The sequence below is a fragment of the Rhinolophus sinicus genome, linkage group LG06 (assembly GCF_036562045.2).
Source record: "Rhinolophus sinicus isolate RSC01 linkage group LG06, ASM3656204v1, whole genome shotgun sequence".
Lineage (NCBI taxonomy): Eukaryota > Metazoa > Chordata > Mammalia > Chiroptera > Rhinolophidae > Rhinolophus > Rhinolophus sinicus.
The window spans coordinates 116,364,316-116,381,550 of record NC_133756.1 but is presented as its reverse complement, the minus strand read 5'-3'; the positions used below and the strand labels follow the sequence as shown (position 1 = coordinate 116,381,550).

At 38.8% G+C, this 17,235-nt stretch overlaps 1 protein-coding gene across 1 annotated transcript in view; it reads right to left on the bottom strand.

The window, feature by feature from the left end:
* The window catches only part of INTS4 (integrator complex subunit 4), a 93,291-nt gene that overhangs the window by 26,729 nt on the left and 49,327 nt on the right, over positions 1-17,235 (bottom strand). The window contains exons 11-15 of the mRNA XM_019726396.2: positions 11,177-11,382; positions 6,498-6,640; positions 3,765-3,880; positions 1,491-1,624; positions 19-176 (exon numbers count right to left, since the gene is read on the bottom strand). Of these exons, the coding sequence (XP_019581955.2) occupies positions 19-176; positions 1,491-1,624; positions 3,765-3,880; positions 6,498-6,640; positions 11,177-11,382 (757 nt within the window). The remainder of the gene's footprint in view (positions 1-18; positions 177-1,490; positions 1,625-3,764; positions 3,881-6,497; positions 6,641-11,176; positions 11,383-17,235) is intronic.

The following is a 17,235-nucleotide window of genomic DNA, read 5'->3' as shown; positions in this document are numbered from 1 at the left end:
AAGGGATGATCAGCTCACCTGATGGTGAACTCAAGCAGCTCCTGGGTTCCCTGCGGGTCCAGGTGCTGAAGACTATACACCCTTTCGAGGCTCTGCTGCAGGAACTGATGGGAAGGATCCTCAGGAAGCGTGATGTTGGGGGAAACGGAGGATGACACTAGTTTTCTACCTGGTAGCTAAGCAAACATAATGGGGTTACAGTGCCATTACATTTCTGTGGCGCAGCTTTTGGTAACTCAAACAAACCAGAAAAACAAAAAAGTGAACCAAACAAAGTAAAGGAAAAAAAGGCTAGATGATTCTGTAAATAACCTTCCCCTCCTTCCCCAGCTTTAGTAGGAGAAAAGGAAAGAGAGAGAGAAAAAGAGCATGGCCTACCCAATATAGATACAAGCTGTAAGGAGAAAAAGAAGCGAATGGTCTAATATTATTTCCTATTGTTAACTGAAATAAATGGGCTAACCATAGAAATAGAACTACAAAGTAATCTGTTGTCACATTTATTTTTAAATTTTATTTGATCTTTCACTTCATAGAAGAGTGATTATTTCCAAATAAGTTTATATAGCATGCTTTAAAACTATTTTCTATGATGATAATTATAATTCTTGTTCTTACTATCAAGTTACCTTTCAAGAAAGGGAAGGGGAAGGGAGAGCAAAAATGAGTTCACTTTTGATTTTATACCTTCTATATAGTTTAAATTTTCTAACTGTGTACATATATTATTCTAAATAAAGTTATTTAGAGTAAGCTAAGCAGGAATGAGTTAATACAAATAAAGAGCTTAAGAAAAGTGCTTGCACACAGCATTCAGTGTTTGCGATTATTATCGTTATGATTCATTTAAATTTTTTTCTTTCTATATCTCTAGGTTTTAAAAATAATACAGGTTTTATTATTAAAAAATGAATTTGTTGAGAATCGTGGCTTTATGTAATTGTTAAAACATATCACAATCTAACCCGTGGTCTAAAATATATTGTTCCAGATTACTTTTTCTTACCTAACATACCGTGTTTCCCCAAAAATAAGACCTAGCCGGACCATCAGCTCTAATGTGTCTTTTGGAGCAAAAATTAATGTAAGACACAGTATTTACATATTATATTATATTATACTATATTATATTATATTATAATGATATTTATATTATATCATATATTATATTATACCTGGTCTTATAGTAAAATAAGACCGGGTCTTATATTAATTTTTGCTCCAAAAGACACATTAAAGCTAATTATCCGGCTAGGTCTTATTTTTGGGGAAACACGGTAACATAATCAGTAACCCTAGGACATTTGAAAAAATGAATCTTCTTGAAAGGTAAGAAGCAAAAGTACAAACAATAGAAGAGAGCCCAAGAGAGAAAGAGAATGAACGAATGCATTTTCAGAGAATATACAGTCAGCTTTCGGCTAGTTAACAACCACAAATGACCAAAACTCAAAACACCAGAAACAAGGACAAAGATGTTTTCAACATACCCTCAAGGCAGGAACAAGATGAGAAAGGCTGTCCCTGAGGTAGGCATAGTGCCTGAAGGTATGATCTGAGAACAAGGCTGGCATTGTTGGACAGGTTTTAGCAGCATTGAAGATAAGAACCAAAACTGCAATGTCTGTTGGAGGAGTGGGTTAAGTAAACTAGGAGGTATACAAGGTTGAGCTTGGCCAGAATCTGGTGCCCCAGTTCCAGCCCCTCAAATTCCCATTAAATAACTATAATTTTCTAATAAATGCAAATTCAAACACAGATATTACCCCATTCCAAATAACCCTAATTACTAATGTTGCTAAGAATACTAACAAATAGAAATTTTCAGGACATTGGCTACTAAAGTATATACTGGCACAATCCATTTCAATAATAATTTGGTACTAGACAGTAAGAGTCTTATGAATGTTGAGTAATTCCACATCTCAAAATCTATTCTAAGTAAATAATCAAATAGCACAGAATCATTTACAATAGCAAATAACCCAGAAACAACCTAAATGTCCCAAACCAGGAGAATGACTATACAACTAGTGTTTCATCTACTTTACTATCACTAAAAATTATGCTTACAAAGAATTTATAATATTGTATCATAAGCATTTTGTCAAAAGTGGAAAAGCAGGCTCTAAAATATAGAGAGGATATGATAGCAGCTATCTATTATAAATGTTTGTTGATGAAATAAACTATGTTAAAAAAAAAAAAAGAGCAAAATCCCAACCCCAAGCTTTTAAAAAAGGGAGAAATACACCAAAATATTAACAGTTTGGCTAGTTGGACTTTGGGTATTAAAATAAGAGGTTTCTTCTTTCTAATTTTTTGGATTTCTTTCTACGTATATTAATTTTATAACAGAGGGAAAATCAGAAATTAAAAGATAAACATAAGATCTAATCTTCTGTATGTACCCTTATGGCAGAGCCTGCTAGCTATCTGCCTACCCAATATCCATTCTTCCCTTTTTCCTTCCTAATAGAAAACTGATTTTATTCCAAATAGCTTCTAACTTCCGGCCTAGAACCTGAACCTGATGACTGGAGCTCTAGCAATACTCTTGGACAACTGAAAATGGCCGAACAGAAAAATAGGAGGAGCCTGGACCACCGAGAACAATGTGCAGCTACTGTACCATCACCAGACTGCTAACCTTGAACTTCTTTTACTTTGGAGAAACACAAAAACAGTAATTTGTTTAAGCTACACTTGTTACTCACAGTCAAACATATTTCCTAAATAACACAATCCTCCAATTACCCAGAAAAGTATCTAACATAATAGGGTTCTAAAAATGTTTAACGTTTTTTTTTAACATGAAAAGGTCTTCAGATTCCAACCCCTTCAACACGTCATGTGACAGTTGTAATAACACCTAGCCCACAAACCCCTCTCTGATGAGATGAATTTCAAATAGCTATAATATTGCGCCTTTACAGGTAAGGTATGGGATATAAACACAGAGGTACACACAGAGTAGGGCATTGGTTGGTACATCAATTACATGGATCTTTTTAAAGTCTCCAAACTCACTGTGAAAATAAACAAACAGAACAAGGAGAGAATACAATGGTCATCTTACAACAGCCAGTTATTTGCCTAATCCTCATGTAGCAATAAACACTCCCTAAACCACCAAGGATCTGAGGTAGAGCGAAAAGAACCATGGGAGAGTGTAGCTGCACTGATGTCAGTGTATTCCCATTGCCAGAAAACAATCCAACGGCACGGCATACTGTCCATGGCTATCACAGACCCACTGAGCTTGTATGGGGCAGAATAATCATGCAGCTTAGCTCAGCTCCATCCTCTCCTTCAAGATGCAGATCAAATTAAACATGGAGGAAGACATAGGGGAAAGTCCACAGGCTTTACAACCAAAGATGTCTGGCTTTGCATCCCAGATTTGCTGATTGGAGAGTTATTTAATAGCCTGTTTTCTCATCTGTAAATTGGGAATACCACCTCCTTCCAGTGTTGTTTGGAAGATCAGCGATAAAATGTATAAAGTGTTTGAACAGTATGTAGAATATAGTAGGTGCGCAAGAAATGGTGTAAACATTATTAGTATTAAACAGCAAAGGTTGAATTACTGTGAAAACAAGAATGAAATCTAAGAACATAATAACCACCAGGCTCCCTCAGGATCTATTCTTACCTAAAAGAAAGGAAAAACATAAAACTCAGACCACCTAAGCTACACTACAGAACAAGATGCCAAAATTCCCTGCCAGTTCAGCAGCATCTGTCCCAGGCACAGAGGATACAAGCCGGATCATCCATGTCTGGTTCGGCTGTGTCAAAAAACGGGTGGGTGCTCAGGAGCTCTGGTACCAAGGGAAGCACCAGGGTTGGATGCCGACTTCCCAGAAACTTCAGGCATCTGAAATAAACAAAACGAGAGCCCACTTTCGTAAGTTAATAAATGCTTTAAAAAGTACTAAAAATCAGAATCAGAAAGCCTGATTCAGAATTGCAAATTCTCAACCATCTACTTTTGCTACCTCTACGAATTCAGATAAGTCAGTCAATTATTCTGGAGCTCAATTAATTCATCTAACAAACTGGTTATTATGAAGATAAAGAGCTGCTACAGCAGATATTACTAACACATTATTTTAACTAACCACAACTTCCCCCAACTTCCTTACCAAGAGAACCCTGATTTTACTCAGGTAACCGGTAGACATCAAAGTGCTCAGAAGAAGGTAGGCCCAGCCCAAGGGCTCAACCACAATTGGTCTAAACCCATCACAGCAATCCCATTCCCATTGTCCAGTGACTGGCTTGCAGGAAATCAAGTAATGCAGCAGTGGTCAATGGAGCAAGAGGGGAAGTCTGCTGGAGAGCTTCTTAGGTGGTTGTCACATAGTAATAACTCAACTGGCTATTAGCTATTCATTGGTTATTAGTTAACTATGATGACTACATGAAGGTCCTTTATAACCTATAAAGAACTACACATGAGCTGGTAATTATGTATCTTGATTATTTTTTAATTGTTAAATTCTGGTTTCGAAGATATGCCTAAATGAAAAGAAACATAAATCTTCATTTCTGTTCTCAATGAGTTTATAATCCAGCTGAGGCAAAGATGACTAAAACAAGGTAATAAACTATCAAATGAACGCTACTTGCTTTTTACCTGTCAAAGGTAGAAGAGATTATTATGATCAGATAAAGTTTCACAAAGGAGATGGGACTTCCCCATGGACTGGAGAATAGGCAGATTGGCAACAGAGAGAAGGAACACCGCGAATGAATTCATGGACATATGGGGGATGAAAGGCATCACATTTAAAACACTTGATCTTGTTAGGAAAGTACACTGTTCCCCAGTCCTGTTTTTCCTTCTGTGTGGAAAGAACTGAATTCACCAATATTCTGATCTCTCTCAGCCCTTTCACTCACTGTGCCTCAGGGGACATTGTAAAGGCTGTAGTTTGGCCATCAGGTGCCACTTCTTTATTGTATCTCATTCCATTCAGATTTCAGGTGGAGAATCCAAGAGCTATTAATCAGGTCCCCTCAGAGACCCCTAAGCCTCTGGGCCTCTCTAAAGCTAGACTTCAGTTCTGACTTGTAGTATTTTTTTACTATCACACCCACCTCCCTCTCTAAACATTTCCTACTTTTCTCCCTTCTAGCTATTTGAGTGCTAGGTCTATGAGTTGAATCCTTTTTTCAATCTCCACAGCACCTAACACAGTGACTGGGTTATAACAAGTGTTCAATAAGCATTTGTTGAATGAACTAAAGGTTCATAAACAGAACAAACTACCTCTTTCAAAACTTTCATTTATGTATCTATCTTTAGCAATGTCTTAAAAACATGCTACTGTGACTATTCCTTCACTCTTTGATCACATTCTTTTTTGATATTTCTAAATAAAGCTACTATTCATGAGAAGAGATGAAAAAAATCAAGTAATAATTAGAATAGGTCATTTCAAAACCTTTGCAGCACTATTAGGTGAAGGTGTTTTCTGTCTACAATCATCCAATAAAGACAATCTTATATAAATATTCTGGGTGAACCAAATAACCACACATCTTATTTTAAGGCAAGAAGTTGTGCTAAAAACTCTATAACAATCCCTTCCATCAAGCAGAATTTATCCTTCCTTCTGTGTTGCCTACAGAACTACAGATACCGATATAGGTGTTTCTCCCCACTCCAACGCCCACACACCAAATGACTGGGTGCTCCCTGAAGACAATCAATAAATGTATGTTGAACTGAGCTGAACTGGACTGAACGAACAAGAAGAAATAGCAAAACAGATAACCAGATATCAAAAATATTACCTAGAGCAAGACTCCCCTGGTATTTTTAGTTTTTAATATATCTTCTAAGTATCTGATTTACTACTCTTTGTAACAATTTTTTCTGAAAATCAAGAAACTATTCAGTTGGAGTGATCTCGTCACATAGGCTCATCTAAATATGTGGAGCACATTAACACATTTTAATATTAAATGGACGCAAGTAGTTCTTCAAACAGCACTTCATTAACAGTGTTAACAGTCTGACTCTAGTCAATAAAGCTAGAGGTAATTAGGGAGAAAAATGATTGAGATTTTCGATCTGCAGACCATGTGCCAGCGCTACCTTTCATCTCTACAATGACGGTTATAATCCTGTACAAAATGCAAACTAGACAACGCAGTGATTAACACTACATAGGAGAAAAAGAAAAGCTAATCAGCTCACCTCCGTACCTCCAACACTTACCATAGGGCTTGGCACACAGTAAGCATATAGCAGGTATACAGTATTTGCTAGGGGGATGGATGAACAAATGAATAAATAATCTGAAATGCGATCTTCCATTTAGGAATCAGACTCCTGAGAGTTTGGTTAAGTTGAACCAGGTTTCTTAACTGAAGACAAAATGAAGGGCCACATCCTCAATCTATGATGACCCACAGAATGATGGCAATATTGTACATTTACTGCATTATGGGAGTCGTGAGCAAATGAGCAAAAAAGTCCTTACTTCCATATGGAGTCCCTATCAGTAGGGTACTTGGCTAAATTTTTCAGCAGCTCCACCAGTGCAAGATGAATCCCTTCTTTGGTTGAAACGTTAGTACAGCATAAGAGTTCATGGAGAGCCTCTCTAATATCTCTGGACGAATCCTTAAAAAAAAAAAAAAAAAGGCAACAATGATAATAATAGCAGTCATTGTGGATTAGCTATTATGGAGGAGTATAAAAGTTACAATGGGAGTACAGGGTAAAGAGTCAATTTTCTGAGAGGGGAGAGGCTAGTAGTTGAGAAGACAGAGGTGACATAAGAACAAAGATTTAAAGAATTCATGCATTTGTTTACACATTCAACATTTATTGAGACAGTCAAACATTTATCAAGCTCTTGTTATGTACCAAGTGTAGAGATATAGCAGTAATTAAAAGCAAATCCCTGTTCTTAGGAGCTTCATTCTAGTGGAAAGACAAAAATGAACGACTGAATATATATAGGTCAGACAGTGGTAAGTACTATGAAACAACCATATGCAGGTTAAGGGAACGAGTGCTGGGGTAGGTGGGGTATTTTACACAGCTTTATCCAAGGGAACAGCACACATCAAAGCCGTAACTGGAAGTGTGGTGTTTGCAAAACAGCAAGGAAACCAGGGTAGCTGGAGCAGAGGGAGCAAAAAGAGAGTAGTACGAGATGGGGTCAGAGAAGTGGCCTCCTCCATCCCCACTCCTGCTCGACCTCACTAACATGATTAGAAAAGGCCACCAACAGCTTCTTAACACTAAAGTCAATGGACACATCTATTCTACTCTATGTGATGTATTCATGGCATTGTCTGCCAGTTCTTTAAAACTTTTTAATACAGACAATTTGAAACATAGATAAACATAGAAGTAATAAATTCCCATTTCAACAATTAACTCACAGCCAATCGTGTTTCATCTATACCCTTACCTACTCCTCCCAGATTATTGTGAAGCTAATCAGAGAAATCGTAGCATTTCATTGGTAAATATTTCCATAAATATCTTTTAAAAAATAATTCATTTAAAAAACCCCACAAAACCAGTATCATGCCTAAAAATTTAATAATTCCTTAATATCAAATATCCAGTCAGTACTCAAATTTCCCCAACTGACTATCATGTTTCCCTGAAAATAAGACCTAGCCAGACAATCAGTTCTAATATGTCTTTTGGAGCAAAAATTAATATAAGACCTGGTATTATTTTACTATATTTTACTATAAGACCAGGTCTAATAATAACATAACAACGTAACATAACACAACATAACATAACACCGGGTTATGTAAGACCCGGTCTTATATATAATACAATCTTATATTGGTTTTTGCTCCAAAAGACACATTCGAGCTGATTGTCTGGCTAGGTCTTATTTTCGGGGAAACATGGGACTCAAAAAGCATTTGCTTGTTCTAATCAGGCTCCAACTAAGGTCCACACATTCAATTGGGTAATATGTCCCTTAAGTATTTTTTAATATGTAAAATCTGATTACACCTCACTTTTTTTCCCCTTGCAATTTCTCCCCTGTACATCCTGTGATGGTAGTTAGATTTAGAGGTTTCACCAGATTCAGGTTCAATTTTTTTTTTTTTTTTTAAATAAAACCACCTCATGGAACGAGATCCTGTGTTCTTCTCTCAGGAACTATATGATGTCTGTTTCTTTTTTGTGATGTGAGTAACCACGGATGTTCACTACCTAGATCTAGTAATTTATTAAAGTTGTAAGACAATAGTATACAAATTCTATCATTCCTCTCATTTCTATAAAGAGAAACTTCCCCTTCTCAACTAGCTGTTAATCTGGAAGTTTGGTTTGTATAGGAAATGGAAAGATATATGCTTGGTTCCTTAATCTGCCAGTTTTCAAAACAATGAGTTGATTACTAAGCATCTTCCAAAGGTGACTAATGCAGTGTTTTGTTTTTTAAGCATCTTTACACAATTATGAATTTAAACATATTTGCAGTTATAATCTTGAATGATATGCTCCACTTTGGGCCTGTAAGAGGCTATTTAAGTTGTCTCCTGGGTCTTTTTGATATGACCCTAGAGGTCTTTGGTAGCTAATATCTGCTTTCCATATGACAGGGTGGTACAAGCTCATCTTGTTACACTTTCTGCGCCAGGACTGGAATGAGCCATTTAGCTTAGAAATTTTGGTTCCTTTTAGTGGGAAATGAAATCTACCAAGCATTTTTTTAAAATCAGGTTTACTAACATATAATTTACATTCTGTAAAGTTCATCCTTGTTTGTGTACATTTCTATGAGTTTAACAAATACATATAGTTATGTAACCACCATCACAACAATCAAGATATAAAACACTTCCATCATGCAAACACTTCCCTAGTATACCTTTGTAGTCTACACCTTAACCCCAGCTTCTGGCAACCACTGATGTATTTTCTGCTACGGTTTTGTATTTTCCAAAATGTCGTATAAATGAAATCATAGAGTATGCTGCTTCTTGAGTCTGGCTACTTTCACTTAGCATAATGCATCTGACATTCATTCACAGTGTTACGTGTGTCAGTAGTTCATTCCTTTTTATTATTGAGTAGCATTCCACTGAATAGATGTACCACAGTTTATTTACCCCTTCAACCGAAGGATTTTGTGTTGTTTTTAGTTGGGTCTATTATAACTAAAGCTGCAATAAACATTTGTATACAGGTTTTTCAAACGTAAGTTTTCAATTCTCTTTAGTAAAAACTTCAGAGTAGGACTGCAGGATCAACGGTAAGTGTATGTTTAACTTTATAAGAAACTGTCTTACTGTTTCCAAACAGGTGAGTGGCTCTGCCATTTTGCATTGCCATCAGCAATGTATGAAAGTGCCAGTTGCTCTCCATCCTCACAGCACTTGATATTGTAAGGTTTTTTGTTTTTTTTTAAATATCTCACTGTGGTTTTAATTTGCATTTCCCTAATGACTACAGCCAAGATTCTGGCCCCTTGAGAAGCCCAGCGTCTTGTGGAATAAAGAATTAAATAAGCAGAACACATACTGATAAAGGCTACAGTCGTATACACAGGGTGTTACAGAAATACAGAGAAGTGCTATGTAGCCCATGTGAGGAGTGGGGTTAATTAGGGAAGGCTTCCTAGATATGTTGTCTAATGTAGATCCTGGGAATAAGCTAGTCTGCTAGGTGAAAAGTGGCAGTTTTGCAGGCAGGAAGGAAAAAGTACAGCGAAGGAAAAATGGTGACAGAAAGCATGATGACTAGGGAGGTGACTACTGCATACAGTTCAAGGTGAGGAATGACGGGAAAGAAAATTAAAAAGAAAAGGAGGGGCCAGGTTATAGAGAACATCCATGGAAAACAAGCCACAAAATACAAACTTATCATCTAAGGAAAAAAATACATGAAAAATTATAAAGATAACATAGGCTCTTGCAAGATGGCGGAATAGATAAACACTGTGCCTGCCGTCTCCCATGACCCATTAAAATTACAGCTAAATTATGGAACAATCAACCTCGAGAAGCATCTGAAGACGAGCTGAACAAACCCTATACCTAAGGATATAAAGAAGAGGCTGATTGAAACTGATTGAAAAATGAAAGGTAACTACCTATGTGCGGTGATGGATTAATTAACTTGATTGTGGTAATCATCTCACAATGTACGTATAGGTAAATTAAATCAGTGTTGTACACCCTAAAAAAAAAAGATAACTCAGGAAAAATCTTAATAGAAGTGCTAAGCAACTAAGAGAATAACAAAGAACTTTAAAATCAAAGCACCCAACCTGTTTTCTGAAGTATATAGCAGAAATCTGTAACAAGTGTTAATGATTAAACATCAAAAAACGAAAAAGAAAAAAGGAAACCAGAGGACAAATCTCATTTACCAATATTCTGAAAAGCCTCAGTACTCAACAGTAAAATCCAGACACTTTAGAAAAATAATTGAAGAACCACATAGAGTTGTACAGCGGGGGAGGCAAATCTGTGTTTATATCCTGCCACCAGCACTTGCTAGCTGTGTGACCTCAAACAAATTACTTTTTTCTGTGTAAAACCCCAGGGTTGAATGAATTGATGCCTAAGATGCCTTCCTGCTGTAACATCCTATGATTCACCAGAAGAATGAAACCAAAGCCTAAAAAGAATTCACTGTTTAGCCCGGGCCTTGTCACTAGCCCCTTGCCTTCTCTCCTCCATCTCTTCAACTCTGTGCTCCACTTACAGTGAATTCCTTTAACGCCTTGAATACATCATACTCAATCTTACCTCTGGCTCCTGAGACAGTATTCTGTCTGGTACCCTTCCACTCTACCACCAGTGCCACTCCTTCCCCCAGAAAGTGCGTCATGAAATCCTTCTCCTCCGTCGAGTGTCCACTACAGCATTCCTTCTCTCTTCCCCATCTCCCCAGCCTCACCTTAGATAATTCAGGTTAGATTCACTTGTAGTCCCAGGGCACCCTGTCCTTTCCCGATCATAGCAATACTAAGCTTTCTTCACATTTCCTGGTTAATGGTGAGTCTCCTCCATCTTGGTGGAGTTGCGTGATGAGAAGGCAGAACTGCGCTGCCTACATACTATTGTATCACCAAATCCTAGCACAATGCCTGGTTTAAAAAAAAAAAAAGTGGTGCCCAGTAGGTATAATTGGTGAAGAAATAAGTAACAAACTATGACCACTCACCTCTAACACAGCCAGGACAGTGTCTAGCTGATCCTCTCGGAGGGTGATATTGTTAGAGATTTTTCTCATGGTATGTATGGACTGCAGACGTACTTCCTCAATTTCATCATTAAACATGTCAACCAGGAAATCAAGGCACTTTTCCGCAAAAGCGGGTGAAGACTGGGCCAGCATGCAGAGAGCCTCCACAGCAGCAATGCGGACCTCTAGACAAAAGGAGACAAGTAAAACGGCACATAAAGTGAAGAGCCATGGACAAAAGCCAAGAAGGATTCCTTCTCATTCACGTTTGTCTTTTGCTCTCTACTCCGCTCACTCCACAGACTGTCTGGGAGATCCCCTCTGTGATCAGGTATCTACATCATCCCTGAGGTGGTCTCCCTAATGAGACAAGTGTTCATCGATACCTTACAAAATCTTTACAACATTATTGATTATATTCCCCAAACTGACTTTCATATCCCCATGGCAATCTTGTGGTTACCGACTGTGCTTTCTAATCCCCTCACCTTCCCCCTTATTTCTATCCCCCCTCCCATCTAGCAACCCTCAGTTTTTCCTCTATGTCTCTGAGACAAAAAGGCAGTTTTTAAATAATAATATTATTAAGAGTAAAACAGGCTCAGTATCAGTATTTTCATTTTACAGATAAGATTCAGCAAAGTAAATTAACTTGCCTCAAAGAGAGTGAGAGCAGAGACAAGATTAGTACCCAGGTCTGCTGATTCTAGACTAGCATCCTATAGTGGTTGAGGGTACACACTCTGGAATGATGGAGGTGGTCTCACGGTGAATTGTGAAGGGTGATCTCTCTGCTAACTTGGAGGGTGATCGTGAAGAAGTAACTTAACTTCCTAGCACCTCAGTTTTCTCACCTGTTAAGTGGAGATAATATCCATTTCCTAGCATAGTTAGGACAACTAAATCACATAATGTAGGCAAAGCACATAGCACACTGCCTGGCATACGTTAAAAGCCCAGTAAATATCAGCTATAGCATAGGTATGGGTCTTGTAAGCACCTTGTAAACAAAGGCATGTCGTCTACCTCTTTGCATGCTCAGAACAGGTAACAGTGAAGGCACTGAATCCAGGAAGCGTTTGGTTCATTCAATGTTTCCTGAAAGTGTACTATATGCCTGCCCTGTTCTAAGTGCTGGGACACAGAGATGAGAGAGGAGTAAGCTACACACAATGCTTGTAAGACTTCAATTCATGATTGTTTTGTGCCAGTGGTTCCCACAGGGTTCTACAAAACAATGCACAATTTCAAAAAAGAAAAGAAAAACATGCCAACAAATACTATAATTTGTTTTTGTGCAAAAAATTTTCATAGACACTTTAAAAGCAAGTTACTGCATTAAAGGGAGATGATTCAGATTTTTCTTGGTAGTTATGAATGCCTCCTTTTAATCAGAAAGGAAGGATTTGTTCCATGTCACAATAATGTAATTTAAATATGAAATTGCTAATAATTACAAAGCAAGACCGAGATGGACCCAAATGTGTTAACTGCTGGCTCTTCATCCTAGGGCTTTATCTATCACACCATACTGACTCATGTGTAACTCTTGTAACTCTTATCAATGGAATCAAAGAGAAACTTCTGATCAGCATCAGATAATCAGTTTGACCTGAACTGATAAAATTCTAAGCAGAAACAAAGAAACGTGGTGTTTTACTTTGCTTATACTCCCTGGCTACAGGCAGATAAATCAACACTATCTACTGGACTTTTGGGAATGTTGAAAGCACATTACAGTCTCCTTAAGGGTCCAGGGCAGAGAAAAGAAATTTGCTATGTTAGGGGAAAGGGAGAGAAAAAAAAAGAGACTGAGTCTCTGGTATTTTAACATGTGTCATCAGATCCTAGCTTTGCTGCCTACTAGCTTTGTGCTTAATACTGAAGATACAAAGATGAACAAGACTGTCTCCCAGCGCCTACTGACAAGAATAGTTAATTGCGCTACAGTGATAAATGGTATCATGGAAAAGCACAGGAAGTATTAAAAGACGCAGAAGAGGCACATAGCCCACTCAACAGGATCAGAGGCAGCTTCCTGGAATAAGTGACCCCTAAAACAATACCTGAAGGAATTTCTAGACCAAAAGAAAGGAAAAAAGACCTTTCTACTACAAAGGCCCCAAAGGGAGGGAGAACAAGGAACAACTAGAAGACGTAAAGTATGTGGGATACTAGAGTCTACAGCCAATGAAATGATCTACTCACTTTCCAAAGTTAAGTTCCTTTAATTAAAACTATAGTGACAAACTGAAAACTATAGAACTAAACCACAGAAACATTAACAGTGATGAAATTCAACTGCAGAAACTAAACAAAGCAAAAACTGCTACTAGAAACAAAATAAAATAGATTCAAGTTACTTGTCTTAGGATAAAACAGGTTTTAATAACTGGACTTCCTTATTATCTAATACTATTTAAATTATAATTCATGTATCAAGTTCATAGAGAACAAAGAAGCAGAGGTAGTTTTAACTAATTTCTATACACAGAAAGCCTTATAGCAAATAAATAGATAACCAAATTCTTATATCTAATAATAGAAAATTGTCTTTCAAAAGTAATTTTCTTGCCCTTCTGAGAAGTCCTACTGTTAGGTAATTTTTTATAGGCATTTTTAAAGACCTGAGTTCTAATCCTTTGACACCAATTTACTGTAAAAATTTGGACAATCAACATTTTCTCCCGAAGTTTATTACCCTCACTGAATATGAGGAGATTGGAGTCAATCATCTCAAAGCACTGACATTCTGTAGTCTATGTGAGACAGACAGCATCATTTTATGGAAATCACAAGAGCTTTGCAGGACTTCTATTACTAGCTAAGATGTTGTAAGGAGGACCAGATTTATCTTTCTATATGCAACTACCTAAAAAAGAGATAAAAGGGAGAAGAGATCCAAGATGGCAGAGTAGATAAACACTGTACTTGCCTCATCCCGTGAACACATTAAAATTACAACTAAATTACTGAACAATCAACCTGGAGAGCCATCTGAAGTCTAGCTGAACAGAAGTTTTATAACTAAGGATATAAAGAAGCCACATCTAAACTGGTAGAAGCGGTGCAGATGAGAAAAGGGCTGGTCCCACACGTGTGGTGGTTGAAAATCAGGAGAGATAGCTCAGCCAGAGGTTCCCCATGGAGGAGCAAGGGACCCCAGCCCCACACCACGCTTCCCAGCCCGGAGGAGAGGTGCCAGGGAGAGGAACCCCAACAATACCTGGTTTTGAAAAACAGAGGGAATTCCAACCATCGTGGTGGGAGGAAGGCTACAGGAAACCCAGATGTCCTCTTAAAGGGCCCACACAGGTACTCAGCCTGGGCTCCAGCAGAGGGACAGTGACTCAGGGGGCATCGGAAACATATGGGGAGAGACTAAGTTGTATAACTTCAGGGCAAGGACAGAAGGTACAGGCGCAATTTTCCCTGTGTGGGGTCCTTCTTCTGTGCAGCCTGCAGGCAGAGTGCCATCTTTCCTCTGTTGAGCCCCTCCACCATGCCCATGGCCAAATCTGAATCTGAATTGGTTTGATGAGCTCTTCTTGCCCTACCCAGGAGACTCACTGAGACCCTGCTAACCCAACTCCCTACCACAGGAGGCTTTATCAATGGCTGAACTTTATGGGAGCCAGCAGACGGCAGCAGGCCTTGGACTGTCCTTTTTACAGAGCTACCCCAGACCCGGTACTGGTGTCAGCAGGCCTTGATTCGCGGTGGCTTTCCCCATGTGCCTCCAGATACAGCACAGACCAACCGTGGATCACTTTGTAGCTTCTACCAAGTACTCCCTAGCTGGTCACAGGCAATGGCTAACCTGGGCCTGCATGCCCCTCCCAAAAGTCACGAAAACCAACATACTTGGAGGTTGGCTCACACCACAGCAGAGCATCACTCAATTAGCTCCACAAGTCAAACACCCAAAGGGCAATCTCAAAAGGCACCAGAGACGCTGGGGTGCTCCATGGGGGAAGCCCCTCACACAGCAGCCCATAAGCTGTGCACATGGCCAAACCCCACAGCCAGTAAGCCTGAGGGTCAGTACCACTCACTGATGTGCCAACAGCAATCAAGGCTCAACTAAAACAGGAGGGCACACACAATCCACACAAGGGACACTCCTGGAGCACCTGGCTCAGGTGACCAGGGAGTCTGTGCCACTGGGCCCCACAGGACACTTACTATATAAGGCCACCCAGCAAGACTGGGAGACACAGCAGTCCTACCTAATACACAGAAACAAACACAGAGAGGCAGCCAAAATGAGGAAACAAAGAAATATATCCCAAATGAAAGAACAGGAGAAAACTCCAGAAAAAGAACTAAACAAAATGGAGGCAAGCAACGTACCAGATACAGAGTTGAAAACAGTGATTATAAAGATGCTCAAAGAACTTAGTGAAAACTTCAACAGAGATAGCAAGCATAAAAACGGACATATAAACCATAAAAAAGAATCAGTCAGAAGTGAAGAATACAATAACTGAAATGAAGAATCGACTAGAAGGAATCACCAACAGACTAGATGAAGCAGAGGACTGAATCAATGATTTGTAAGACAAGGTAGCAGAAAACATCCAATCGGAACAGCAAAAAGAAAAAAAAAAATCCAAAAAAAAACACGAGGAGTTTAAGAGACCTCTGAGACAACATCAAGTGTAACAACAATCGCATCATAGGAATACCAGAAGAAGAAGATGCAAGGAATTGAGAAACTATTTGAAGAAACAATGACTGAAAACTTTCCTAACTTGGCGAAGGAAAGAGACTTACAAGCCCAAGAAGAGCAGAGTCCCAAACAAGGCCCTCATTAAGACACATTATAATAAAAATGGCAAAAGCTAAAGACAGAGAACACTAAAAGTAGTAAGAGAAAAGCAGTTAGTTATCAACAAGGGAGCTCCCATAAGACTGTCAGCTGCTCTCTCAACAAAAACTTAGCAGGCCAGAAGGGATTGTCACGAAATATTCAAAGTGATGAACAGTTAGTACCTACAAACAAGATTACTCTACCCAGCAAGGCTATCATTTAAAATTAAAGGACAGATAAAAAGTTCCCCAGACAAGAAAAGCTAATGGAGTTCACCACCACCAAATCAATATTACAAGGAATATTAGAGGGATTTCTTTAAGACCAAAAAAAAAAAAAAAAAGATATGAACAAAATGGCAATAACTACCTATATATCAACAATTACTTTCAATGTAAATGGATTAAATGCTCCAATCAAAAACATACGGTGGGGCCGGCCTGGTGGCTCAGGCGGTTGGAGCGCCATGCTCCTAACTCCAAAGGCTGCTGGTTTGATTCCCATATGGGCCAATGGGCTGTGAACCACAAGGTTGCCAGTTCAATTCCTCGAGTCCTGCAAGGGATGGTGGGCTCCGCCCCCTGCAACCAAGATTGAACACAGCACCTTGAGCTGAGCTGCCTCCCAGATGGCTCAGTTGGTTGAGAGCCCACGCTCCAAAGGATGGTGGGCCGCAACCCCTGCAACTAGCAATGGCAACTGGACCTGGAGCTGAGCTGCGCCCTCCACAACTAAGACAGAAAGGACAACAACTTGAAGCTGTACGGCACCCTCCACAACTAAGATTGAAAGGACAACAATTTGACTTGGAAAAAAGTCCTGGAAGTACACACTATTCCCTGATCAAGTCCTGTTCCCCTTCCCCAATAAAAATCTTAAAAATACACACACACACACACACACACAAACAAACAAAAAAAATATAGAGTGGCTGAATGAATAAGAAAACAAGACCTTTACATATGCTGCCTACAAGAGACTCACTTCAGATTGACAGACACACACAGATTAAAAGTAAAGGGATATGAAAAGTTATTTCATGAAAATGGAAACAAACAAACAAAGCTGGGGTAGCAATACTTATATCAGAAAAAAATAGACTTTAAAACAAAGGCTACAACAAGAGACAGAGAAGGACATAGTAATCCCATTTATGGGTAGTTAACCAAAGAAACCCAAAATGAAACCCTGCTTCGAGGGGACGTGTGCACCCATATGTTCTTTG